The sequence below is a fragment of the Pelodiscus sinensis genome, chromosome 18 (genome assembly GCF_052426305.1).
Source record: "Pelodiscus sinensis isolate ZL-2025 chromosome 18, ASM5242630v1, whole genome shotgun sequence".
NCBI classification, from domain to species: domain Eukaryota; kingdom Metazoa; phylum Chordata; order Testudines; family Trionychidae; genus Pelodiscus; species Pelodiscus sinensis.
The window spans coordinates 2727606-2748609 of record NC_143069.1 but is presented as its reverse complement, the minus strand read 5'-3'; the positions used below and the strand labels follow the sequence as shown (position 1 = coordinate 2748609).

The 21004-nt window shown below is 63.1% G+C and overlaps 1 protein-coding gene across 1 annotated transcript; it reads left to right on the top strand.

Moving 5' to 3' along the window:
* Positions 1–564: 564 nt before the first annotated feature.
* PLD3 (phospholipase D family member 3) lies at positions 565–14066 on the top strand. The gene is made up of 12 exons (XM_075915552.2): positions 565–661; positions 3552–3630; positions 4889–4954; positions 6840–6979; positions 7187–7370; positions 7919–8039; positions 8874–9001; positions 9959–10159; positions 10343–10482; positions 11377–11542; positions 11941–12040; positions 12656–14066. Exons 2-12 carry the CDS (start codon positions 3604–3606, stop codon positions 12868–12870), a joined length of 1488 nt encoding a protein of 495 aa, XP_075771667.2. The 5' UTR covers positions 565–661; positions 3552–3603; the 3' UTR covers positions 12871–14066.
* Positions 14067–21004: the final 6938 nt, after the last annotated feature.

Below are 21004 nucleotides of genomic sequence, written 5' to 3'. Positions count from 1 at the left end.
CTGCCTATGCGGGGTGCCCTAGGTAAGTGCAATGCCCCCCAGCTCCCTTCGGCCCCGAAGCTCCTTCCCTGAGCCTGGCCCTTCACCCCCCTCCTGCACCCAAACTCCCAGTCAGCGCCCCTTCCTACCCCCCACCTGCCCAGAGCCTGCCCCCTCCTCCTTCCCCAGCCCAGAGCTGCCCCCCCAACCCAGAGCCTCAGGCAGGCGTGGGAGGGGGGTGTCAGGGCGCCACCATCTCTGCCCCCCCCCCCCGCGAAACCCCCAAACCCAGAGCCTCAGGCAGGCGTGGGGGGGGGGTGTCAGGGCGCCACCATCTCTGCCCCCCCCCCCGCGAACCCTCCCAAACCCAGAGCCTCAGGCAGGCGTGGGGGGGCGTCAGGGCGCCACCATCTCTGCCCCCCCCGCGAACCCCCCCAAACCCAGAGCCTCAGGCAGGCGGGGGGGGGGGTGTCAGGGCGCCACCATCTCTGCCCCCCCGGGCAGCGGCGCGCGGCGGGGCCCTGCTGCACCCCGGGTTGGGGGCTCCCCGAGAGCGGGGCCGGCTCCGCCCCTGGGCGGGGAGAGGCTGCCCGGAGTCTCCTCCCCGGCCTGGGCTGTTTGCGCTGCCGGGCCGGGGCAGGCTCCGCGGGGACGGAGCGTGGGAGCGAGCGGAGCCCAGCGGGTAGGTGGGGCGGGCAGGGCCGGGGGGCGCTGGGGCGGTGCAGCCGGGGGGGGGGGGGGCACTAGTGCACCTCGTGTGATGTCACTGGCCCCCGTGCAAGGAGGGGGCGGGCACCCCTCGAGCACGGAAACCATGGGGGGGGGGGTTGCTGCTGCACCCATCAGGCAGCCCCCCAGCCGGGGAGGGGGAAGCCGCGGGGGGCCCGCAGGTTTTCCAGGGGCTATGGCCGCCCCGAGCCGGGCAGCCCCAACACCGACCGGAGAAGCTGGCCCCTCGCGAGTCCCGTGCCGTGGGGCCTGCCCCAGCTCAGCCCACAGTCACGGGGCCCGGGTGGCGCGTGGGTGGCTGCGGGGCGAGCCTGGCGCTTCCCCAGCACCTGCCTGAGAGACGTGGAAGCCGACAGCCGGCTCCTTCGCTGCTGTCAATGGGCATCGCGCCCCGGAGGTCCAGGGAGCGGCCCCGGGGCCCAGGGCCAATCGTTCGTCCAAGCCAGCTGGGCTGGACAATCTAGGAAAAGCCCTTCGGTGGGGGCCTTTGGAGAGGCAGCGCTCCCTAGCAGTTAGAGCGGTGGGCAAGTAACCAGGAGTCTGGGGGTCTAGTCCTCGCGCCGGGAGGGGGAGGGTCTCATGCTTAGAAGGTCAGGCTGAGGGCCGGGCTAGCGGGGTCCCAGCCAAAGGGGCCTCCTTCCCCTGGGTGGGCCACACGATGGTGGGAACCAAGACGGGCTCCCGGGCTCGGCTAGTTTGGCCAACTGCGCTCACGTGCCTAGAGGTTGCAGGCAGGGCCGAAGGGGCCGTAGCCGCGCTGTGATTGGCTGCAGAGGGAGCGCCCGGCTCTCATGGGCCATGTGATGAGCAACCGGCGCCCACCTCACTTCCCGGGCCCTTACTGAACGTGCGAGTCATACCAGTAGGAAAAACTTACGCAGGCAAAAACCAGCAGAATCTGGCAACCCCACGCTTGGGCCACAGTAAACAACATGCTCCGTGGGCCGCGCACACAACCCCAACTGGCTGAGATCTAATTTTTCCATCTATGTGTGGAATAAATTTTGTTACATGCACCAAGGTATGTGCAAATGTGCACCACCAATAGACACATAACACCTTCCCGTGGGCGCTCTGCTAATCCGTTGGGCGGTGCTGGACTCTCTCCTTAGTGGCACAAGCGCACAGCGTCCAGGGAACGCCGGCTCGTCTTAGTCTGCCTCTTAGATTCCTGTATAATTTAGTTGTGGGCCCAGCTGCTGTTGGTGGGAGACAGGCTCCCCCGTCACACTGACCCGCTAAAAACAATCGTCTCCCCTGGCTTGTCTCTGAAATGATCTGAGACCCGCCACAGTAAGACGGCATTAATATAGTCCACGTCGCTGCTTCTGCTGAGCCCGTCGGCCTGGGCTCTGGCGGCTGTACAGGTTCGTTAATGTGAATATCAGGAGGGATCGCCTCCTTCCGCAGAGCAGTTTTGCCCTGCCTCAGTTTCCCCCTTTGTAAAACAGGGACAGTGCTGTGCACCAGTGAGGCGAGCTGGGGGCTGTACGTTAGGGATGGCGCGTAATGCCGGGGGCAGACGCAGCAGGGGGGCAGACGCGACAGGCTGTCGGGAGTGGGTCGTGTTTCCCCTCCGTGGCTCCATAGGGACGTTTTGCCCCAGAGCGGCAGGATCCGTGCTCGGCTCTCGTGCCATTCGGGAGGCAAAGGCCCCTCCGGGGGTGCAGGGACTCGGTTGGCAGCGTCACAGGGCGAGGAGATTTTGGGGGCGGCCTGGAAGAATGGAGCCGCTGGGGACGGAGGAGCCGGAGAGAGGGGTAGCGTGAAAGGGGGCAGAGAAAGTAGAACTTTGGGTTAGCCTTGGGGGGCTGGCCCTCCTGGGGAGATGCCAGAGGGGCACCGGAGCCAGATGGAAAGGGGGGAGAAATGGGGAGCAAGGAGGGAGCTCTGGACAGCCCCGAGTGTGCCGGCCGCCCCCCTCCGCAGTGACACTTCCTGCCCGCTGTCCGAGTCACCAGCCAGGGAAGCACATGACGATCTCACTCGCCCCTGGTGCGGCCAGGCCTCCTCGTGAGCCCTTGTGCAATCCTGCCCGCACGCCTGGCCCCGGGCCCCGCCCTGGGCTGACTCCAGCACTCTGCGAGTCCCGGCGCAGCGAGGGGGGGCAGTGGAATCGGGGCGCTGGGGCAGGTGCTCGGGGGGCTGGGCTGCCCCCGGCTGCGTACGAGAGGGAGAGATGCTTAGGCCAATGTGTTTCCTAACTGCAGCCCTGCTCCAACACTGTGGCCCCGAGCCTCAGCGGGGTCAAGCCAGCTTCCCGGAGCACCATTGACACCGCTAGCCATGCCGGGGGGCCCACGGCCCGTTCCAGCGCAGCCGGGTCTGGGTGTGGGCTCTGCGTGGCGCAGCTGAGAATAGCTAAGCAGAGCCCCCGGCCAGGCACTGCCGGGTGCCTGCTGAGAGCGCCCCGGGGTATCCTGGGCCCCCCGTTTCACCCGTTGCCGGCATCTGTAGCAGGGGCGTGGAGCTCAGGGCCCGAAGGCAGCTGGCCCCTTTCCCCAGAGGCAGGCGCGCCGGCTGGGCTCTGCCCTGGCTCACGGATTGGCCACGCACGCATCAGCCCAGCTCCGGGCGCTGTTGGGGGGGCGAAGGCAGGAAGAAACCCGCTGCGGTTTTGGCTCCCAGGCAGCACCCACTCTCGGTGCACTCCTCCCCCCGCCCCGACTGGTGAGCGGCTCACGTTTGCCACGGAGGCGCAGCGAGCATCGCCGCGGCAGCCGCAGGGCGAGGGAGACCCCCCTCCCCCGTTAGCAGGAAGCAAGTCGGATCTCACCACCACCGGCTGAAACGAGGTGTCACCCCAGCGACACCCTGTCCTGCTCCTGTTTGGCCCTTTCCAGGTGTGCGGTGCGTTCTGCGTCCGGGGCCGCCGGGCGACGAGGCTCTGGGAAGATGAAGCTCTCCGGACCCGCCAGGAAGGTACGCCCTCGAACCCGGCACCCGAGCGTGCCAGCGTCCCGGCTCCAGTGGGGGTCCTGGTGTCGGAGCCGCCGTGTGGGCTGAATTCAGGTGGCTCTCAGCCCTGTGTAAGCCAGGGCCTTGCGGAAGCGCATGGTGTATTCTCCAGCCAGGTGGCCTGGCCGGGCCAGCGCGGGACCTGGGCCAGGGATGAAGGGAAGAGTTAGGAGCAAGGCAGGCGGGAAGGGGAGGCGGCAGCAGCGAGCCAGGGTCCGCTTTGCAGCTCGGGTTTTCATGGCTCGTGGGGCGGGAGCTGGAGGGAGCTCTTGCTCTTTGGCCACAACTCCCCACGGTGCCTTGCGGAGCTCCTGGAGGCTGCGGGGAGGCACCGGTTACCCAGGGCCTCAGGGGTCTCGACCCTCTGGGTCCTCCCCACAGGGACCAGGCCTAAATTCCCAGCCAAACAGCCGCGCTGGGAGCTGGGCTGAGAGGTAAACTGAGCCCCTCTGTGTTTGGCTGCGAGGTAAACTGCTCCCTGGTCTGTCAGCTGAAGCGTCCCCAAGCCCCGAGGGGAGGGACTCCCTGCCTGCCTGTCCCCAGCGCCACGAAACCCCAGTGGCGGGGAAACCGCCAGGGTTACGAGGCAGCGCCTGAACGCGCTCGCTTCTCTTCAGCCGGGCCGGGCCATGCTTGGGCTTGCAATTAGTGCCGGGAATACGGGAGCGTTTGTGCGTTGTCTGGGGGCCTTTGGAGTGGTCACCGCGGCTCTCGGGACTCATGAGGAAGCAGAAACGTGCGGGTTCCTCCGCACCTGGCACCCCGGGGGCTGCTCCGGGTGGAAGGCGCCGGAGCCGAGGGAAAGGCCTGCTTCCGGCAGAGCCGACGCGGATTTGCACCCGGGAGCCGTCAGCCGCCAGCGGCCGTCTGCGCGAGCTCTCTTGCTGCTGCTGTGACAGGCGGCTGTTGTCCCTGGGCGGACCAGCCCCCATACAAGCCTCTGACAACTCCTGGTGGCCAAGCACTGCAGGACCAGGTCCAGCAATGCTTGGGAGGAGCTGTGAGCCAGGCACGCTGGAGTCTGGGCCCGCCCACGCCCAGGGACTGCAGGACCAGGTCCAGCAATGCTCGGGAGGAGCTGTGAGCCAGGCACGCTGGAGGCTGGGCCCGCCCACGCCCAGGGACTGCACCCGGCCTGGCCCCCGGCACTCGGCGGGGTCCGGGCGCCCTGGCCCGGCTCAGATGCAGCACCCAACTGTCTTGCTTTGTCCCCTCCTCACAGCACAACGCTCCAGCCATGCAGGAGGGGCCCTCCCAGCCGGGGCAGCCCTCCCAGCTTTCCCTGCAGGTAAGGTGTCTCCGGCGCAGCCAGAAACCCGAGTCAGCCGCCGCCTGCGTCCCGCCTGCCCCGTCAGGCCGGGCCGGTTCTGCCGGCTCCCAGGGCGCTCCCCAGAGGGATGTGCTGCTCTTGGGGGGGGGGGGGGCAGCTCAGTCCCTGAACCGGCACCACGTCCACATCCACCAGTCCCAGCGGCGTGGCCTCGAGCAGCTCTCCTGGCCGGCCCCAGCGCTGGTGTGGAGCAGCCCCCCCCCCCCAGCTGACAGTCGGGGCCCCCGTGGCTTCCGGGACATGCTCCTGATTGACACCGGGGTAAGTGGGCCCAGGGCCAGGCCCCCCGTTCCCTGGATTCCACCGCCCCTCTGCGAGCCGGTGGGCAGGGGTCTTGGGTCGGACGCGGCCCCACCCAGAGAAGCAAGGGGCTGGGGTCAGAGAGCCTGCACCCGCACCTCGACCCCCTGCCCCAGCCCCGTAGCCAGCTCCCACCCAGCCCCCATCCTCCCGCCCCAGCCCCGAACATCCCAACACCCTAACTCCCACCCCCAGCCCTGAGCCCCCCAACACCCTAACTCCCACCCCCAGCCCTGAGCCCCCCAACACCCTAACTCCCACCCCCAGCCCTGAGCCCCCCAACACCCTAACTCCCACCCCCAGCCCTGAGCCCCCCAACACCCTAACTCCCACCCCAGCCCTGAGCCCCCCAACACCCTAACTCCCACCCCCAGCCCTGAGCCCCCCAACACCCTAACTCCCACCCCCAGCCCTGAGCCCCCCAACACCCTAACTCCCACCCCAGCCCTGAGCCCCCCAACACCCTAACTCCCACCCTCAGCCCTGAGCCCCCCAACACCCTAACTCCCACCCCAGCCCTGAGCCCCCCAACACCCTAACTCCCACCCTCAGCCCTGAGCCCCCCAACACCCTAACTCCCACCCCAGCCCTGAGCCCCCCAACACCCTAACTCCCACCCCAGCCCTGAGCCCCCCAACACCCTAACTCCCACCCCCAGCCCTGAGCCCCCCAACACCCTAACTCCCACCCCAGCCCTGAGCCCCCCAACACCCTAACTCCCACCCCCAGCCCTGAGCCCCCCAACACCCTAACTCCCACCCCCAGCCCTGAGCCCCCCAACACCCTAACTCCCACCCCAGCCCTGAGCCCCCCAACACCCTAACTCCCACCCTCAGCCCTGAGCCCCCCAACACCCTAACTCCCACCCCAGCCCTGAGCCCCCCAACACCCTAACTCCCACCCTCAGCCCTGAGCCCCCCAACACCCTAACTCCCACCCCCAGCCCTGAGCCCCCCAACACCCTAACTCCCACCCCAGCCCTGAGCCCCCCAACACCCTAACTCCCACCCCAGCCCTGAGCCCCCCAACACCCTAACTCCCACCCCAGCCCTGAGCCCCCCAACACCCTAACTCCCACCCCCAGCCCTGAGCACCATTCTGCTCCTTAACTCCTGCCCAGACTCTGCACCCCTATCTCCTCCTCCTGCCCTGAGCCCCCTCCCACACTACAAGCTCCTTGGCCCCAGCCTGGAGCCCTCACCCTCCAGCTCCAACCTACAGCCCCCTCCCGCACACAGAACCCCTCCTTTTTGGTCCCACCCCAGAGCCTCGGGGACCCTACAAAATCTAATAGCTCCAGGCCTCCAGAAGAGTTAATCTGGCCCTGCAGGTCTAACCCTGGCCTCCTTGTGCAGGCTTTTACACCCGTGCAAAGCCAGTGCAAAATGCACCCTGATTCACTAGCATTTCACACCCAGTATGCACTAGTGCAAAGGGCTGCACAGGTAAAGGGGAATGGTGGATCAGGCCCAGTCCGTGCCTTCGGTTTTTAGCAGAATGTCTCAACCCTGTGTTCTCTGTTTCCTTGTCTCCCCCGCCCCAGCGCTCCCGCCGGACCCTGCTGGCTGCGAGCCTCATGCTCCTTCTCGTGGCCGGGCTGTTCATGGTGTGTCCGCTCCGCTCCCTTTGGGAAAGGGCGCCCGTCATACAGCACGCCGACCATACATGCAGTGACCCTTGCAGGTGAGCACGGGCTGGCGGGGCATCTTCCCCCACCATTCTCAGGCCTCCTGCTCAGCTTCTCCCCAGGCAGAGGCGTGCACACCCACGTGCACACTCGTGCAACGCACCAGCACGCCGCCTCACGCTCATGGGCATCACGGCCACGTTGCACGGCTGCCACGGACAGCGAGAGGCGCAGGGCTGTGACGCTGTTGTCTTCCCGGCTAGAATCGTGCTGGTGGAAAGCATCCCCGAGGGAATGGTGTACGAAGACAACGGCACGGTGAACCCGTCCACCTTTGAGGCCTGGAGGAGCCTGATCGGAGCAGCTAAGAGCCGCGTGGACATGGCGTCTTTCTACTGGACGCTGACGAACAACGACACCCGCACCCAGGAAGCCACGGCGGCCCAAGTAAATCGCAAATGCCCAGCGGAAGCTCGGCTCCGCCGGCTGCAGCCGCCGCGGAAATGCGATTGCAACGCGGAGGCAGAAAACCACAGTGAAATCGGCCCCGAATTGGCGCCTAATTGCCAGGCGGGGAGAGGGTTCCGCTGGTTAGGGAGCGCTGCCGGGCGGAACATTGATTTGCCGGCGCTCGAGGGCCCGTCTGCAAAAGCCTCTTTCCTGGTTTCGCTTGGGGCGGGATCAGGCTTGCTGGCTAGGGTCCGGGGGGGACGGGACCAGGGCCAAACTGGAACGAGATGCTGCTCGCCCCTCCCACAGAGGGGGGGCCCAGAGCTGCAAAGGCAGAATTAGCCGGAGCAGCCCCAGCCCAAGTCGGGAACCTTCCCCTGGTCCCTGAGCTCCCCGGGGCTGTGTGGACAGACGGCGTTTGGGCCAGGGAACACACACAGGTACCCCGGAGCCGGGCCCCCCTGGACCGGGGGAGGCGGGGAGTCGGCAGGGCCGTCCTCTGGCTTGATTGGCATTTTCAACCTCTTCCTGGTTTTGAAAACCAGGGGGAAGAAATCCTGGCAGAACTGAGGCAGCTGCCCCAGCGAGGCGTCTCCGTGAGAGTCGCCGTCAGCAGCCCTTCCGCGGAGCAGCCCTGGGACGACCTGCAAGCGCTGGAGGAGAGCGGTGAGACCCGAGGGCCTCCCGACCTGGGGCCCCCGAACGGGGCCCGACTTTCAGCAAGAGCAGAGCATCTGCCCTCTAAGTCTCAGGCCCCCACGAGGTGGGACGGGTTGGGGACCCAGCATTCACTAGACAGTCTTGGCTGCCCTGCACCCCGCAGTGGCTCCATCAGCGTAAGGACCCGGGGGTCTAGTGGTTGCAGCTGGCCGAGGTCTGCCGGGCAGGACGTGGAGGAATCACAAGGCTGGGGCCGAGCCAGGTCAGACAGACACAGCACCGGGAGTCAGGGACCGGAGATCAAGGGACCAGACAAAGTCTGGCACTGGAGCAGACCGAGGCCCATGTGGTTGTCCACACAAGTTCCTGGGCTGTGTCCTGGCTTTAAGTAGGGGCAGGTGGCCAATCAGGACGCGTGGCCAATCACTGAGGGTCTTGTGGGCGGTACTTCCTGCTGCCCCTCCTGGCATGGGGCTCCCTGGCCACGCCTCCTGCTGGCACCGTGATACCATCAGCTGCTCCGGGCTCTGGCTCTAGTCCCTGGGCCATGGCTGCCCCTCAGACTTACAGTGTGTGGGGGGGGGGGAGGTGTGCTGGCGGGGGGGACTGTGCTGTGGGTTCCTCACTGCCTGCCCAGCCCCGCCTACCCTCCTCCCATGCCCTGGCGGGGATCAGGCAGAAGCCCCCGAATGCCCCCACTGACACGCACACAAACCAGGCACGGGTCTGCCCCCTCGGTGCCTGTGCAGCTGTCCGAGGGGCTGTTCCGCTCGGCACGGAGGGGAGGCCGGATCCCGGGATCCCGGCCGTAAACGAGCCCCCGTCTTTGCCGTACCCCAGGGGCCTCTGTCCGCCAGGTCGACATGCGCCGGCTGACGCGCGGGGTGCTGCACACCAAGTTCTGGATTGTGGACGAGACCCACGTCTATCTGGGCAGCGCCAACATGGACTGGCGCTCCCTCACCCAGGTAAGGCCCTTCCCGGGGGCTTTCGCCTCACGGGCGCCACACGCTTGCTCTTCCCTGCACCCCGCCCGGCTGGAGGGGAGGGGGTGCAGTTAGGCGTTGGTGGTAGGGAAAGCAGAGCAGGTGTCCCTTACAGCCGGGACGCCCCAGTTCTGCTACGGCCCACAGCCCAGAAGTCAACGGCAGGAGTCCAGCTGCACGGGCCTCGCTGCAGACCCAGGGTGTTGGTCTCTGACATCCAGGATTGTTCATGGCCACGCCTGGGGGGCACGGGAATGCCGGGGGCTGCCCAGGAAAGTCAAAGCATCGGCAGAGCAAAGAGCATGGGGCCCCTGGCAAGGCCTTCAGTGTATCCCCCCCCTCCCCGGCCAGGTTTGACTCGGACCCTTTGGGGCGCCCGGGTGTTGTGGTGCCCACGTGAGAACCTCGGCACACCCTAAATGAATTCCTTGCTTCGGTCTTCACGGCTGAGGCTGTGAGGGAGATTCCCAGACCGGAGCTGTTCTTTGTAGGTGACAGATCTGAGGAATTGTCCCAGATTGCGGTGGTATTAGAGGAGGTTTGGGAACAAATGGATTAACCGGACAGTAACACGTCCCCGGGACCAGACGGCATTCACCCGAGAGTTCTGAAAGAGCTCACGTGTGAAATTGCAGAACCACTAATCATGTTTTGTGACCCATCCTTTAAACCAGCTTCTGCACCGATGACTGGAAAATAGCTAACGTGACGTGATGCCAGTCTTTACAAAGGGCTCCCGAGGTGATCCTGGCAATTACAGATGGGGAAATCTAACACTAGTATCAGGCAAATTAGTTCTTATGTTATGTAGCAAGATTAGCTGGGGAGAAGGGGCAGAAGGAACCCCTAACAGACTGGAACCCTCCAGCCAAAGAAACTCGCGGCTGTGAATTTCGTGGGCCGGCCAGCTGCACTGCGTTCTCTGCTGCTTGCCCGCAGGTGAAGGAGCTGGGTGCGGCTGTCTACAACTGCAGCTGCTTGGCCAAGGACTTGGGGAAGATGTTTGAAGCCTATTGGGTTCTCGGGGTGCCGGACGCCTCCATCCCGTCGCCCTGGCCGGCCAATTACTCCACCCCGTACAACAAGGAGACGCCACTGGAGGTGCAGCTGAACGGGACGGACGCCAGGGTGTACCTTTCCGTAAGTGGGGAACCCTCCACCGCTCCTCCCCCTGGGTTTCGAGTCGGCTTGGCCCCCGCCGAACGGTTCGTTGGTCCGGTTCTTTGCCTTGCCTCCCGCAATGCTCCTGCCCAGCCAGGCAGCGCTGCACGTGGAGAGAGACAATCCTGCAGCCGTCAGCTTTCCCCTCTCTGCCGTGCCCAGAGTGCCCCGCCAGCCCTGTGTGCCGCGGGACGGACGGAGGACCTCCAGGCCCTGCTCAGCGTCATCGACGCCGCCAGCGAGTTCGTGCACATCGCCGTCATGAGCTACCTGCCCACCATGGAGTTCTCGCACCCCCGGAGGTAAAGCCCCGGCAGCGCTTTGGGCTGTAGCTCTCCGGACAAGCCCGCGCCAGGTGTGCCACGGTGGGCACGGAAGCCACAGGCAGCAGCAGGCTTGGGGTGGGAGCAGAATTCAGTAACCAGGGCAGGGCTGGGATCCTGCACTCCTCAGGCTCCTCCCAACTTTGGTCTCCTCTTGGGCTCCTGCGTCTGCATCTGATCAGCTCTTGGCCTCTTCCGCGCCGCGCCCGCTGCTGGGAACAGCCTGGGTAAACCCCATGGCCCCGTCGGCCGCAGGACTTGTGCTTTGGGGAGCTGTGACAGCGCGTCGGGGTTCCCCCGATCCTGCACCCCCGTAGCAGCCAGAACAGACTCCGCCAGCCAGTAGAACAGGGAGGATGTATTGTTTCTCCAGGATACAGCACAGCATAGACATGATGGTTACAGGAGTCAGGGCCTGGATGCCTCAGACCCCTCGGGCTAGGGGGTCCATCGCCCCCTCAACCCTCAGCACCCAGCTTAGTCTGTTCCCTTCATGTTTCCCAGCCAGGAACTGCCCAGCTCCCAGGCTCTGCCCCCAGCCAGGTGTCCGTCTCCTCCTCCCTTCCTTTGTCTCTTCCCCCTGGGAAGACCCTTGTTATCTGCTCAGGCCGGGAGTAGGTGTCTGGGCCAATCCACATGTGGGTGAGTCGGTGGGAATCACATCTCACAGCGCAGGGGAACCCCAGCTTACAGAGCAGGCAGCCCCCCCACTACGTCACAGGGGCCCAAACTGAGCCGCCCTAAAGGGCCCCCCAAAACCACACGTTCCTTCCGAAAGCTCAGGCCAGCACATTAAAAAGGTGATTTTGAAAGGACCGGAGGGGTCGCTCGGAGCTCAGCGAGGCAGGGGGCCGGCGCTGTTTGTTTCCCCAGGTACTGGCCAACCGTCGACGATCATCTGCGGAAAGCCGCCTACGAGCGGCACGTCCGCGTTCGGCTGCTGGTCGGCTGCTGGCCGCACTCCAAGGCGGCCATGTTTCCCTTCCTGCGGTCTCTGGCGGCCATGAGCGACAACGAGACGCACTACGCCGTGGAAGTGGTGAGTGGCACCCCGCGCTGAGGGGGTCGGGAATCCCGGAGTCCAGGGATCCGAGTCACAGGCGTCAGATTGGCGCCGCTCGGCTGCCTGGGTGTCTCCCTCTATGGGGTGCAGCGGCAGGGGCGCACCCTGACTTCAGCATCCCCTCCCCCCGCACAGCTGGCGGGAGAATCTTGGGAGCAGCTGGGCTGCAGGACGGAGCAAGGTGCGGGGGCAGCTGGACCCCAGCGCGGCTGTAAGTCGGCACACGCTGCCAATCAGCTGGGCGGGCCCGATCCGGCTCCCGGGCCTGAGCTGGCTTACCCTGCCCAGCTCTTGGGCAGCAGAAGTTTGCCTTGCACGGACGCCATCTGCCATTCATCCTCAGGGGTCTTTGTTTTCCCCCCTCCCCTCGGCAGAGACTCTTCACGGTCCCAGTCACAGAAGCACAAGCCAAGATCCCCTACGCCCGAGTCAACCACAACAAGTACATGGTCACCGACAAGGCGGCCTATATCGGTGAGTGGAGCCTGGAGGATCAGCCTGCCGCCGAGCCACCCCCCTCCCTCCTGTGTCCGTCCTTCCTCGTAAGACTGACAGGCCCTCTCCCCGCCCGTTGTGCGCGGCTGTATGGGACCGCTGGCGGTCTGTACCCCAGAGGGGCGGTCCCGGCCCGAGCAGGCGGGTGCTGTGATGCTGGCGGCTGGGAGGGCAGGGGCCACGCCGCGTGAGGCCCCGAGGAGAGGACGCCCTGGCTGCAGATGGTGGGCTAACGGCAAGTCGAGGAAACGCTGGGGAGCAGGCTGGTGTCGGGCGCCTGCAGTCACCACGGAGACGGGAGATGGAGCAACCAGGCCCCAGCCTGCTCTGCTTCCCGCCACCTGGATGAGTGTGGGGCCGGGAGGGAATGGGGGGCGACCCCCGCTGCCGGTCCCAGGCCCCCTACTAATCCCCTGGCTCGTGTCACTTGGGGGAAGGGGTTGGGGGAAGGGCTGGCGGGGGAGGCAAGGCAGGGGCAGGAAAAGGAGGGGCCTGAGTCAAAGGGGGGTGTCTCGGGCCCCACCCCCCAAGGGATGTCTCTGCTAATGGCCATAGGGCCGGCAGGTGCCATGAGCTTTCTTCTCCTCCCTGAAGGCACCTCCAACTGGTCCGGTGACTATTTTGTCAGAACGGCGGGATCGGCGCTGGTGGTGAACCAGAGCGACGCCAAGCCGCAGGGCGAGGCCACGGTGCAGGCGCAGCTCCAGGCTGTGTTCCAACGGGACTGGAGCTCCAAATACAGCAGGGACATCCGCACCGTGGGCCAGTGGGAAACCCTCTGCCGCCCTCACGAGGCGGCTGCCCGCTGAGGACGGATGGGGGGAGAGGCTGGCCTCACAGAGCCACCGGGCCACCGCGTGTCCAGGACGCACGTCAGGGCAGCCCGGCCTCCCCGACACGGCAAGCGCGGCAGGCCTGGCACGCCCCTTGCGGTGTCGCCTGACGGTTGGTTGGATCTGCAATGGCGTTAGCCTTGTTTTGAGTTCTGGTGGCTCTCTGGCACGCAAGGACGCCCCGTCTGCCAACACTAACAGCCCAGCCAGCCCAGGGACGCGGCTTCCTTCTCTCTGCGGTACCCGCCCCAAAATCCCTGTCACTCCCATGCCGTACGCCCCCCCTTTACCCCGTCCCTAGGGCTCAAGGTGCAACCCTGTTCATGGAAATCCCCCTCAGCCAATTCCGAGGGCTCAGGGCGTAACTCTCAGCAGCTTTCACCACTGAACTAGCCTCCCACAGTAATGGCCTCACTCTCTATGGGTTAGCAATTCCCAGGCCAGCAGACCGCACGTGCCAAGCACCCAAAGCCCCAGCCTGAGCCAGGCAGAAGAACTTCCCCTGGTGGTGTGACGATGCGTAGGGGTTTTCCCCGTCTCCTGCACCCCCAAAGTGGCACGAACAGACTCCCCCAGCCAGTAGAACAGAGGGAGTTTATTGCTTCTCCAGGATACAGCCCAGCACAGATGTCATCTGGTTACAGGGCAGGCCTAGGATGCCTCAGCCCCCCTTGAGATGGGGGGGGGGGTCTTAGCTCCTAAACCCCAGCCTGTTGCTTAGGCTGCTTCCTCCATGATACCAGACAGAGACTAACCCCCTCACCTCCAGCCCTGCCCCCAGCCAGGGATGGCATTCCACGTTCCTTTGTTTCTCCCCCTGGGGGGTAGCTGGTCAGACAGGTTTGGAGCCCCCTTTGCCTAATGACTCACCCCCTGCCCTGCTGGGTCATGCTACAGACAACAGAGGTCGCCCACACTACCTCACAGGCGGCCAGGCCAGGTCGGTCTCGTCCAGTCGCTGCCCATCCCAGTCGTGCAGAGGAGTCGTATGCTGCGTCTTGGGGGCCGGTTCTTCTGCCGGGTCTTCCCTCCCTCTGCTGTCTCTTCCTCCTCCTCCTGTCTTGCTAGTCTCCTTCGTGGACCCCAGTTTATAGAGTGAAACTTGAGTCCTGCTTAGCTCTACCACGACCGATTATTTTACTCACCAACCCTAACACGCTGCGTAATTCCCTAACCCGTGATACTTCACCCTGTCAATTGATTTACACCAAGCAAAGTTAATTATACAGTCGATAGAAACCATCAAAAAACAGACAGTGTTCAGGCCAGCCATAGGAAAGTGAGGCTGTGACGGCGCGTTGGGGGTCCCCCGTCTCCTGCACCCTGAAATGGCACAATCAGACTGCACCAGCCGATGGAATAGAGGAAGTTTATTGCCTCTCCAGGATACAGTACAGCACAGATGTAATCTGGTCACAGAGCTGGGCTAGGATGCCTCAGGCCCCCTTGAGATGGGGGAGACCGGGCCCCTAAACTCCAGCCCCTTTCCCTAGGCTGTCTCCTCCATGCTCCCAGCCAGCCAGCCACTAACTAACCCCCTTCCAGCCCTGCCCCCCAGCCAGGGCAGCATTCCACCTTCCTTTGTTCCTCTCCATGGGGGGTGTCTGGCCATACTGGTTTGCATAGTGACTCATCCTGTTTTGCTGGGTCGTGGTACCCACGGCAGCCAGTGGGGGTTACCCCAGAGCCAGCAGTGTAGAAACCAGCCAGGTACCCCCACTACGTCACAGAGGCCCATCACAAAGCAACGAGGATTTCCCAACTCCAGCTACCGAGAAGGAGTTTCTTGCCAGGGGAGATGCTGTCATAACAGGGGCAGCCCTAGATTAGCTGCAAGCACCTGGTGCCCTCCATGCAATCGGCACCCCCCCCCCAAACCCTTCAATGATATTTGGCGCCCCATTTAACTTGGTGCCCTAGGCAACCTCCTAGTTGGCCTATACAGACAGGCCTCCCCTGGCTGTCAAACTAAGTTTTCTTTCACCATCAGTATGTCTAGACGACAGGCTTTTGTCGACAGAAGTTTTCTATCGACAAAGCTTCTGTCGACAAAGAGCATCTAGACGACAGCTAGTTCTGTCGACACAGCAAGCCGCCTTGTCGACGTGAGAGCATAGACGCAAAGGACAGTGTAGCTGTGATAACGCCTTCTGTCGGCAGAACGCTGTCGGCAAGAGACGTTATTCCTCATAGAATGAGGTTTACTGCCGTCGACAAAACTGCCGAGTTCTGTCGCCGTTGTGTCGACAGAACTCAGCGGCAGTGTAGACGCAGGGATCATTTTGTCGGCAAAACCCTGTAGTCTAGACACACCTTCAGAGCAAGCTCTTTATCTGGGGACAGAGGGCTTCTGAGCAGCCTGGTGTGACACTTTTAGATGGATGCAACTTCCTGCTTTTCAGCTAATGGCTGCTGCTCCTTCCCTCTGGCTATAGAAGGGCCTTAGACCACGGGCCTTCCAATATGGCTACCAGACACGGCCTTCTCCGGACGCTCTCCCTCTGTTCTAAACAGTGCAGGCATTTTCACTTGCACCCGTGGAACAAGCTGCCAGAGGTTCCTGTGTGTCGTTGTCTGGATCCCCTTCCACACAGTCGCTGTGAGAGGGCAGGTACCCGCGCAGTCTCTGCACCTTCCCCCCTTTGGGAGCAGGGTGCAGTAGGCGATGCAGGGAGAGCTGTACAAAGCGAGCGTGCACGTCGGGGCGGATTCTTCACCGTAGAATCCTAGAACTGGAAGGGGCCTGGAGAAGTCATCAAGTCCCGTCCCCCACAGCAGGACCCAGTTCCGTCTAGATCAGTGTTTCTTGAACTGTGTTGCAGGGTGTGACGACGCGTCGGGGTTTTCCCATCTCCTGCACCCCGAAATGGCATGAACAGACTTCACCAGCCAGTAGAATGGAGGTTGTTTATTGTTCCTCCAGCACAGCGCAGCACAGATGTAATCTGGTTACAGGAACTGGGGCTAAGAGGCCTCAGTGCCCCCCCTTGAGATAGGGGAGTCCCAGCCCCCCTCCGCAGCTCCTTCTTCCCTGCCTTCCAGCCAGGAACTCACTAACCCTCTTCCAGCCCTGCCCCCAGCCAGGGCAGCATCCACCTCCCTTTGTTCCTCTCCATGGGGGGTGGCTGGCCATACTCGTTTGCATAGTGACTCATCCTGTTTTGCTGGGTCGTGGTACCCACGGCAGCCAGTGGGGGTTACCCCAGAGCCAGCAGCATAGAAACCAGCCAGGTACCCCCACTACATCACACAGGGTACACCGGTGTGCCACAGAGAACAACAGAGTTCAAAATGGCCACCCTTAAAGGGGCAGGTATTCCTCATAAAAATTGTTTTCCTCCATTTTAAAAAGGTTAAGAAACACTGAGCTAGATTATCCCTGACAGGCATCTGTCCAACCTGCTCTTAAGTGTTTCCAGTGCTGAAGACTCCACAACCTCCCTAGGCAATTTATTCCAGTGTTTAACCATCTTGACAGGAAGTTTTTCCTCGTGTCCAACCTAAACCTCCCTTGCTGCAATTTAAGCCCATTGCTTGTCCTATCCTCGGAGGCCAAGAAGAACAATTTTTCTCCCTCCTCCCTGTGACACCCTTTTAGATACCTGAAAATGTCTATCATGTCCCCCTCAGTCTGCTCTATTCTAAACTAAACAAGCCCAATCCTTTCAGTCTTCCCTTCTAGTTCACGTTCTCTCGACCTTTCATCTTTCTTGTTGCTCTTCTCTGGACCTTCTCCAATTTCTCCCCAGCTTTCCCGAAACGTGGTGCCCAGAACTGGACACAAGACTCCAACCGAGGCCTAAATCAACACAGAGCAGAGTGGAAGAACGATTTCTCGTGTCTTGCTCACCACACTCCTGTTCATGCCGCCTAGAATCATGTTGGCTTTTTTTGCAACTGCGTCACGCTGTTGGCTCATATTTAGCTTGTGGTCCACTATAACCCCTAGATCCCTTTCTGTCCTAGATAGTCACTTCCCATTCTGTGTGTGCAACAGATTGTTCCTCCCTAAGTGGAGCACTTTGCATTTGTCCTTATTCAACTTCACCCTGTTTGCCTCAGCCCATTTCTCCAGCTTGCCCAGATCAGATTGAACTCTGACCCTGCTCTTCAAAGCACTTGCAACCCCTCCCAGTTTGGGATCAGCCCCAAACTTCACTGCAGCCCTGTTTGAAGTCGGGTCTGGAAAGATGCCTAGGTCTTGTTCAGCCCGGGGCTGAATTTCACCAATGGAGAATTCACTCTCCCTGACAGGATACAATTCACCGGGAGGCCGGGATCTGGAGCGAGGCCTCTCGCACAGCACAAGCGAAGCATTAAGCACAACAGCTGAAAACGGGAGCAGGGGGGAGAGCAGCAAATCGGGGGGGCTAGAGTCCCCAGCTGTGGAGCACTGAGGTAAAAGGGTGGTTCCATTTTGCACGCAAAGCCGGGCTTCAAAAGGCAGCATCCCCTCCTCAGACACACGGTATTCCCTCAGAGCGGAGCGACGCGCCTGAGAATTTCCACGGAAAGCCCTTCGGTAATTCACACGTTCAAACCGAGCCACACCCGGTTCTCAAGGTGGCCCCTGTCGCTCCTTGCGCTGTCCCTAGTGAGCTGCGCAACAGAGCAGCCCCGTTTCACGCTTCCCATCAGGGATGTGAAGTGGAACCGTGTACACGGTTCCCCCATCAGCCTGGGCTTACGGGTTAACCTTCCCCGTTCCACGCCTGCCTTGTATCTCTTGGAGACTGAGGGGTAGTGGGGGGGACGGGAGCAGTGCCAAGAAGTTGATACAATAAAAGCTATTACCTCACCCCACTTTGCCTAATATCCTGGACCAATGCAGCGGCCGCAGCCCTGCCTGTGACGTGCTGACGGGCAGTTTACTGGCGAACAGTCGCTGCTCTTGGACACGTCGGTACCTGTGTCCCAGCTTCAGTCGCAGTGGTTGGGAATCCCTTCTCGCCCCCCCGAAAAACCCTTTTGTGTCTTAGAAAATCAGCGTCATGCACTCTGGGTGCACAAACGATCAAGTGCCGTAATCCTAAGTGTGCGGCTGTTACGCACCATCGTTACAATGAGCATCCGCCTGCCTCGCACCAGTCTGTACTCACGTTGCACCAGTGCAGAGGGGGCACTGGAAAATGGGAGTGAAATACTTGGGCCCTACAGCAAATCTGGCTGCGGTCGTTTTGCTGGCAGGTTCACCAGACCCGGTTCTCTCCTTGCCCTGCAGCTGGTGATGTCGGGGGCATCTGAGTGAGCAGATGCAAACCCCTCTCAGGCCCCCTTGTCTCACTTCTCCCCACGCTCTGCCCCAGGCAAGGCCGACGCATGAGTGAGCCCCCCCTCAGCCCACCCCACGTGTGTCCTGCCCCCAGGTCAGCTTCCGCCCCACCCCATCTCCAGATCAGGCCAGTGTCCATCCTGCCCCACCTCCAGGCCAGGCTGGCCCCACATGTACCTACCCCCCAGGCCAGGCTGGCCCACCACCCCAAAGAGCCCTCCCACCCCCCGCCCAGCCCCATCCCCGGGTCAGGCCAGTGTCCATCCTGCCCCACTTCCAGGCCAGGCCGGCCCAGGAGCTGCCCCCCAGCTGCCCCGCCCCATTCCCAGGCCAGGCTAGTGTCCAACCCACCTGGCCCCTCGCCATTTGCTCCCCGCCGAGGCAGCCCTCACTGTGCAGAGGCTGGAAGGTCAAGGACTTACCCAGGTGCTCCGCAGAGGGAGCCGGCGCTTGGTCTCCGTGAGGTTCTGCCACTGAGACTGGTGGGCACAGGCCATGCTGTGCCTTGCTCGTTACGTGGCTGTTGATGCCAGGGAGGGCTCTGCCCACTCAGGAAACGTGGCCCGTGCTCGCCACCCTGAGCCCGAGATGTCCCCGACCGCCCAGGCGGGGCAGCCGCGAGAGAAAGCCGGAGCTTGTGGCAGGAGGGCTGGGGGCAACACGCTGTTGAGTTCGAGCCCCAAATGAGCCTCGTGAATTTGAGAAACCACAGTTAGGGTGGGCCAGCGCTCCAGGAACACGGCGGCCTCTGGGCCCGCCCTTCTAAAAGCGAAGTGAAGGCCTCCGAGAGCCCTGGGAGCTATTTGGGCTCCCAGTGATGACATCACTGCCTGATGACATCAGCGTGGTGCCATGTCTCTAATATGACATCACTGCCTGATGACATCAGCATGACCCCATGATGCGTCCCAGTAAGGATATCACTGCCCAGTGACATCCGCATGATGCCATGTGTGATGGAGTGGGGTGTGCTGTAGAGATGTGACGGAGTGGGGGGCTGTATACGCTTGTGGCCCGGGGCCCACTCTGGGTGGGCAGACACTGGTGGCCATGTTGGGCTGGGGGTGACCCCTACTGGCCGGTGTCTGTAAGCACGGCCCAGCCGGGGGTGCTCTCTGCGGACAAGCACTAGACAATGGCTTAGCAACTTGTCACCTGGCCAGGAGAAGGAGTTTAAACAAAGGAAGGGGCGTAGCAACGGGGGGGGGGGGGAGTGGCCGGGGGCTGAGAGAGGGGGCAGGTTGGCTGGGCAAACATGAAGAGAACAGACTAAGCCAAGTGTGGTGGGTTCGGGGGCCTGGGTACACTGCCCCAAGGGGTCTGAGGCTGCCTGCCCCTGACTCCGCTGTCCACCTCGAACCCGGGCCGTGCGGTATCTCCGAGAAGCAATAAACCCCCCTATTCTACTGGCGGGCAGAGCCCCATCTGGCTGCAGACGGGGGTGCTGGGTCCCCGACGCGCCATCACACCATGATGCATCACGGGGATTACATCACGGCCCAATGACATCAGCATGCCCCCATGATGTGTCACCGTGACGACGTCGCTGCTGTGATGACATCACTGTGGTTATGTCACTGGACAGCACGGATGCCCCAGCCCGCCCCCGACATGGCCCCTTCCCCAGAGGCAGCGACCGCCCCACCACCCCAGGGCCCTGAGCCCCAGCCACTGAGGGAGCCCCCTCTGAGCAACAGAGTTAAATAGCACTGGGAAGGTATCATTCCCCTGGGAATGGGGGGAGAAAGGTGCCCACCCCTGCCCCCCAGAAATCCTCCAGGTTTATGTAAAAATCACCCTAAGCGCCCAGTGCAGACCGAGTGAGCAGCTGGGGCAAATAATACGACAACAGCAACCACTAATCACGGCAACTCGCTGAGCAGGCCCGGCCAACTCCGCCTATCCCCCCCTCCCGCCAATGCAATGGCTCGTTCCAGTAGTTTGTCCCTTTGGCGCCATGTCTCGTCCTCTGCCTAGGAAGGAACCATTTCTCTCTTTGCGGGGGGGGGGAGAGGAGATAATAAAATCTCCATGTTATTCCTCAGAGACCAAACAAATCACATATCTCCCCGGCACGTCCACGTCCGTTACTTTTCCAGTCAGGGCCAGTAATAAAGCCTGTAGGTCCCCCCCCATCCAGGCTGAGGATGGTATATCCTGGCCTGAGTGGCAATTGGGGGAGGGTGCTGGTGGGGGAGGGCAGCAGGGCTGGGGCACCTGGCCTGGGGGCAGGGTGGCGTGGACGCTGGCCTGGCCTGAGGATGGGGCAAGGCAACTTGGGGGAGGAGGGAGGACAGCCCCTGGGCCAGCCTGGCCTGGAGGTGGGACACATGTGGGGCTGGCCTGGCCTAGGGGTGGGGCAGGGCGGGGGGAGGTTGGGCTGGCCCCAGCCTGGCCTAGGGGCTGGGTTGGTTGGACACTGGCCTGGCCTGGGGATGGGGCACACGTGGGGCTGGCCTGTGAATGGGGCTGGGCAGCTCCTGGGCCAGCCTGGCCTGGGGGGTAGGGCACATGTGGGGCTGGCCTGGCCTGGAGGTGGGGCAGGATGGACGGTGGCCTGACCTGGAGATGGGGCGGGGGGCGGAAGCTGGCCTGGGGGCAGGACACACGTGGGGGTGGGCTGGGGTGGATGGGGGGGGCTCACTCATGCGTCGGCCTCGCCTGGGGCAGGGCGTGGGGAGAAGTGAGACAAGGGGGCCCGGCCCCTGGTTCCCGTCCCGTCGCACGAGACGCTCAGCCGTCTGCCACCGATAAATCTTTTATTGAGCTAGCGACGAGCCGGCGCCCCTCTGCCCCGGGCTGGCTGCTGCCCCGAGGCAGGTGGGACTCTGGCCTGGG

Excerpts from the sequence above, each read along its gene's own strand:
- PLD3 (XM_075915552.2), top strand. The coding sequence starts at position 3,604 with ATGAAGCTCTCCGGACCCGCCAGGAAG. Across the intron at positions 7,371-7,918 it reads AGGAAGCCACGGCGGCCCAA|GGGGAAGAAATCCTGGCAGA; the intron begins GTAAATCGCAAA and ends TTTGAAAACCAG. Across the intron at positions 10,483-11,376 it reads GAGTTCTCGCACCCCCGGAG|GTACTGGCCAACCGTCGACG; the intron begins GTAAAGCCCCGG and ends TTGTTTCCCCAG.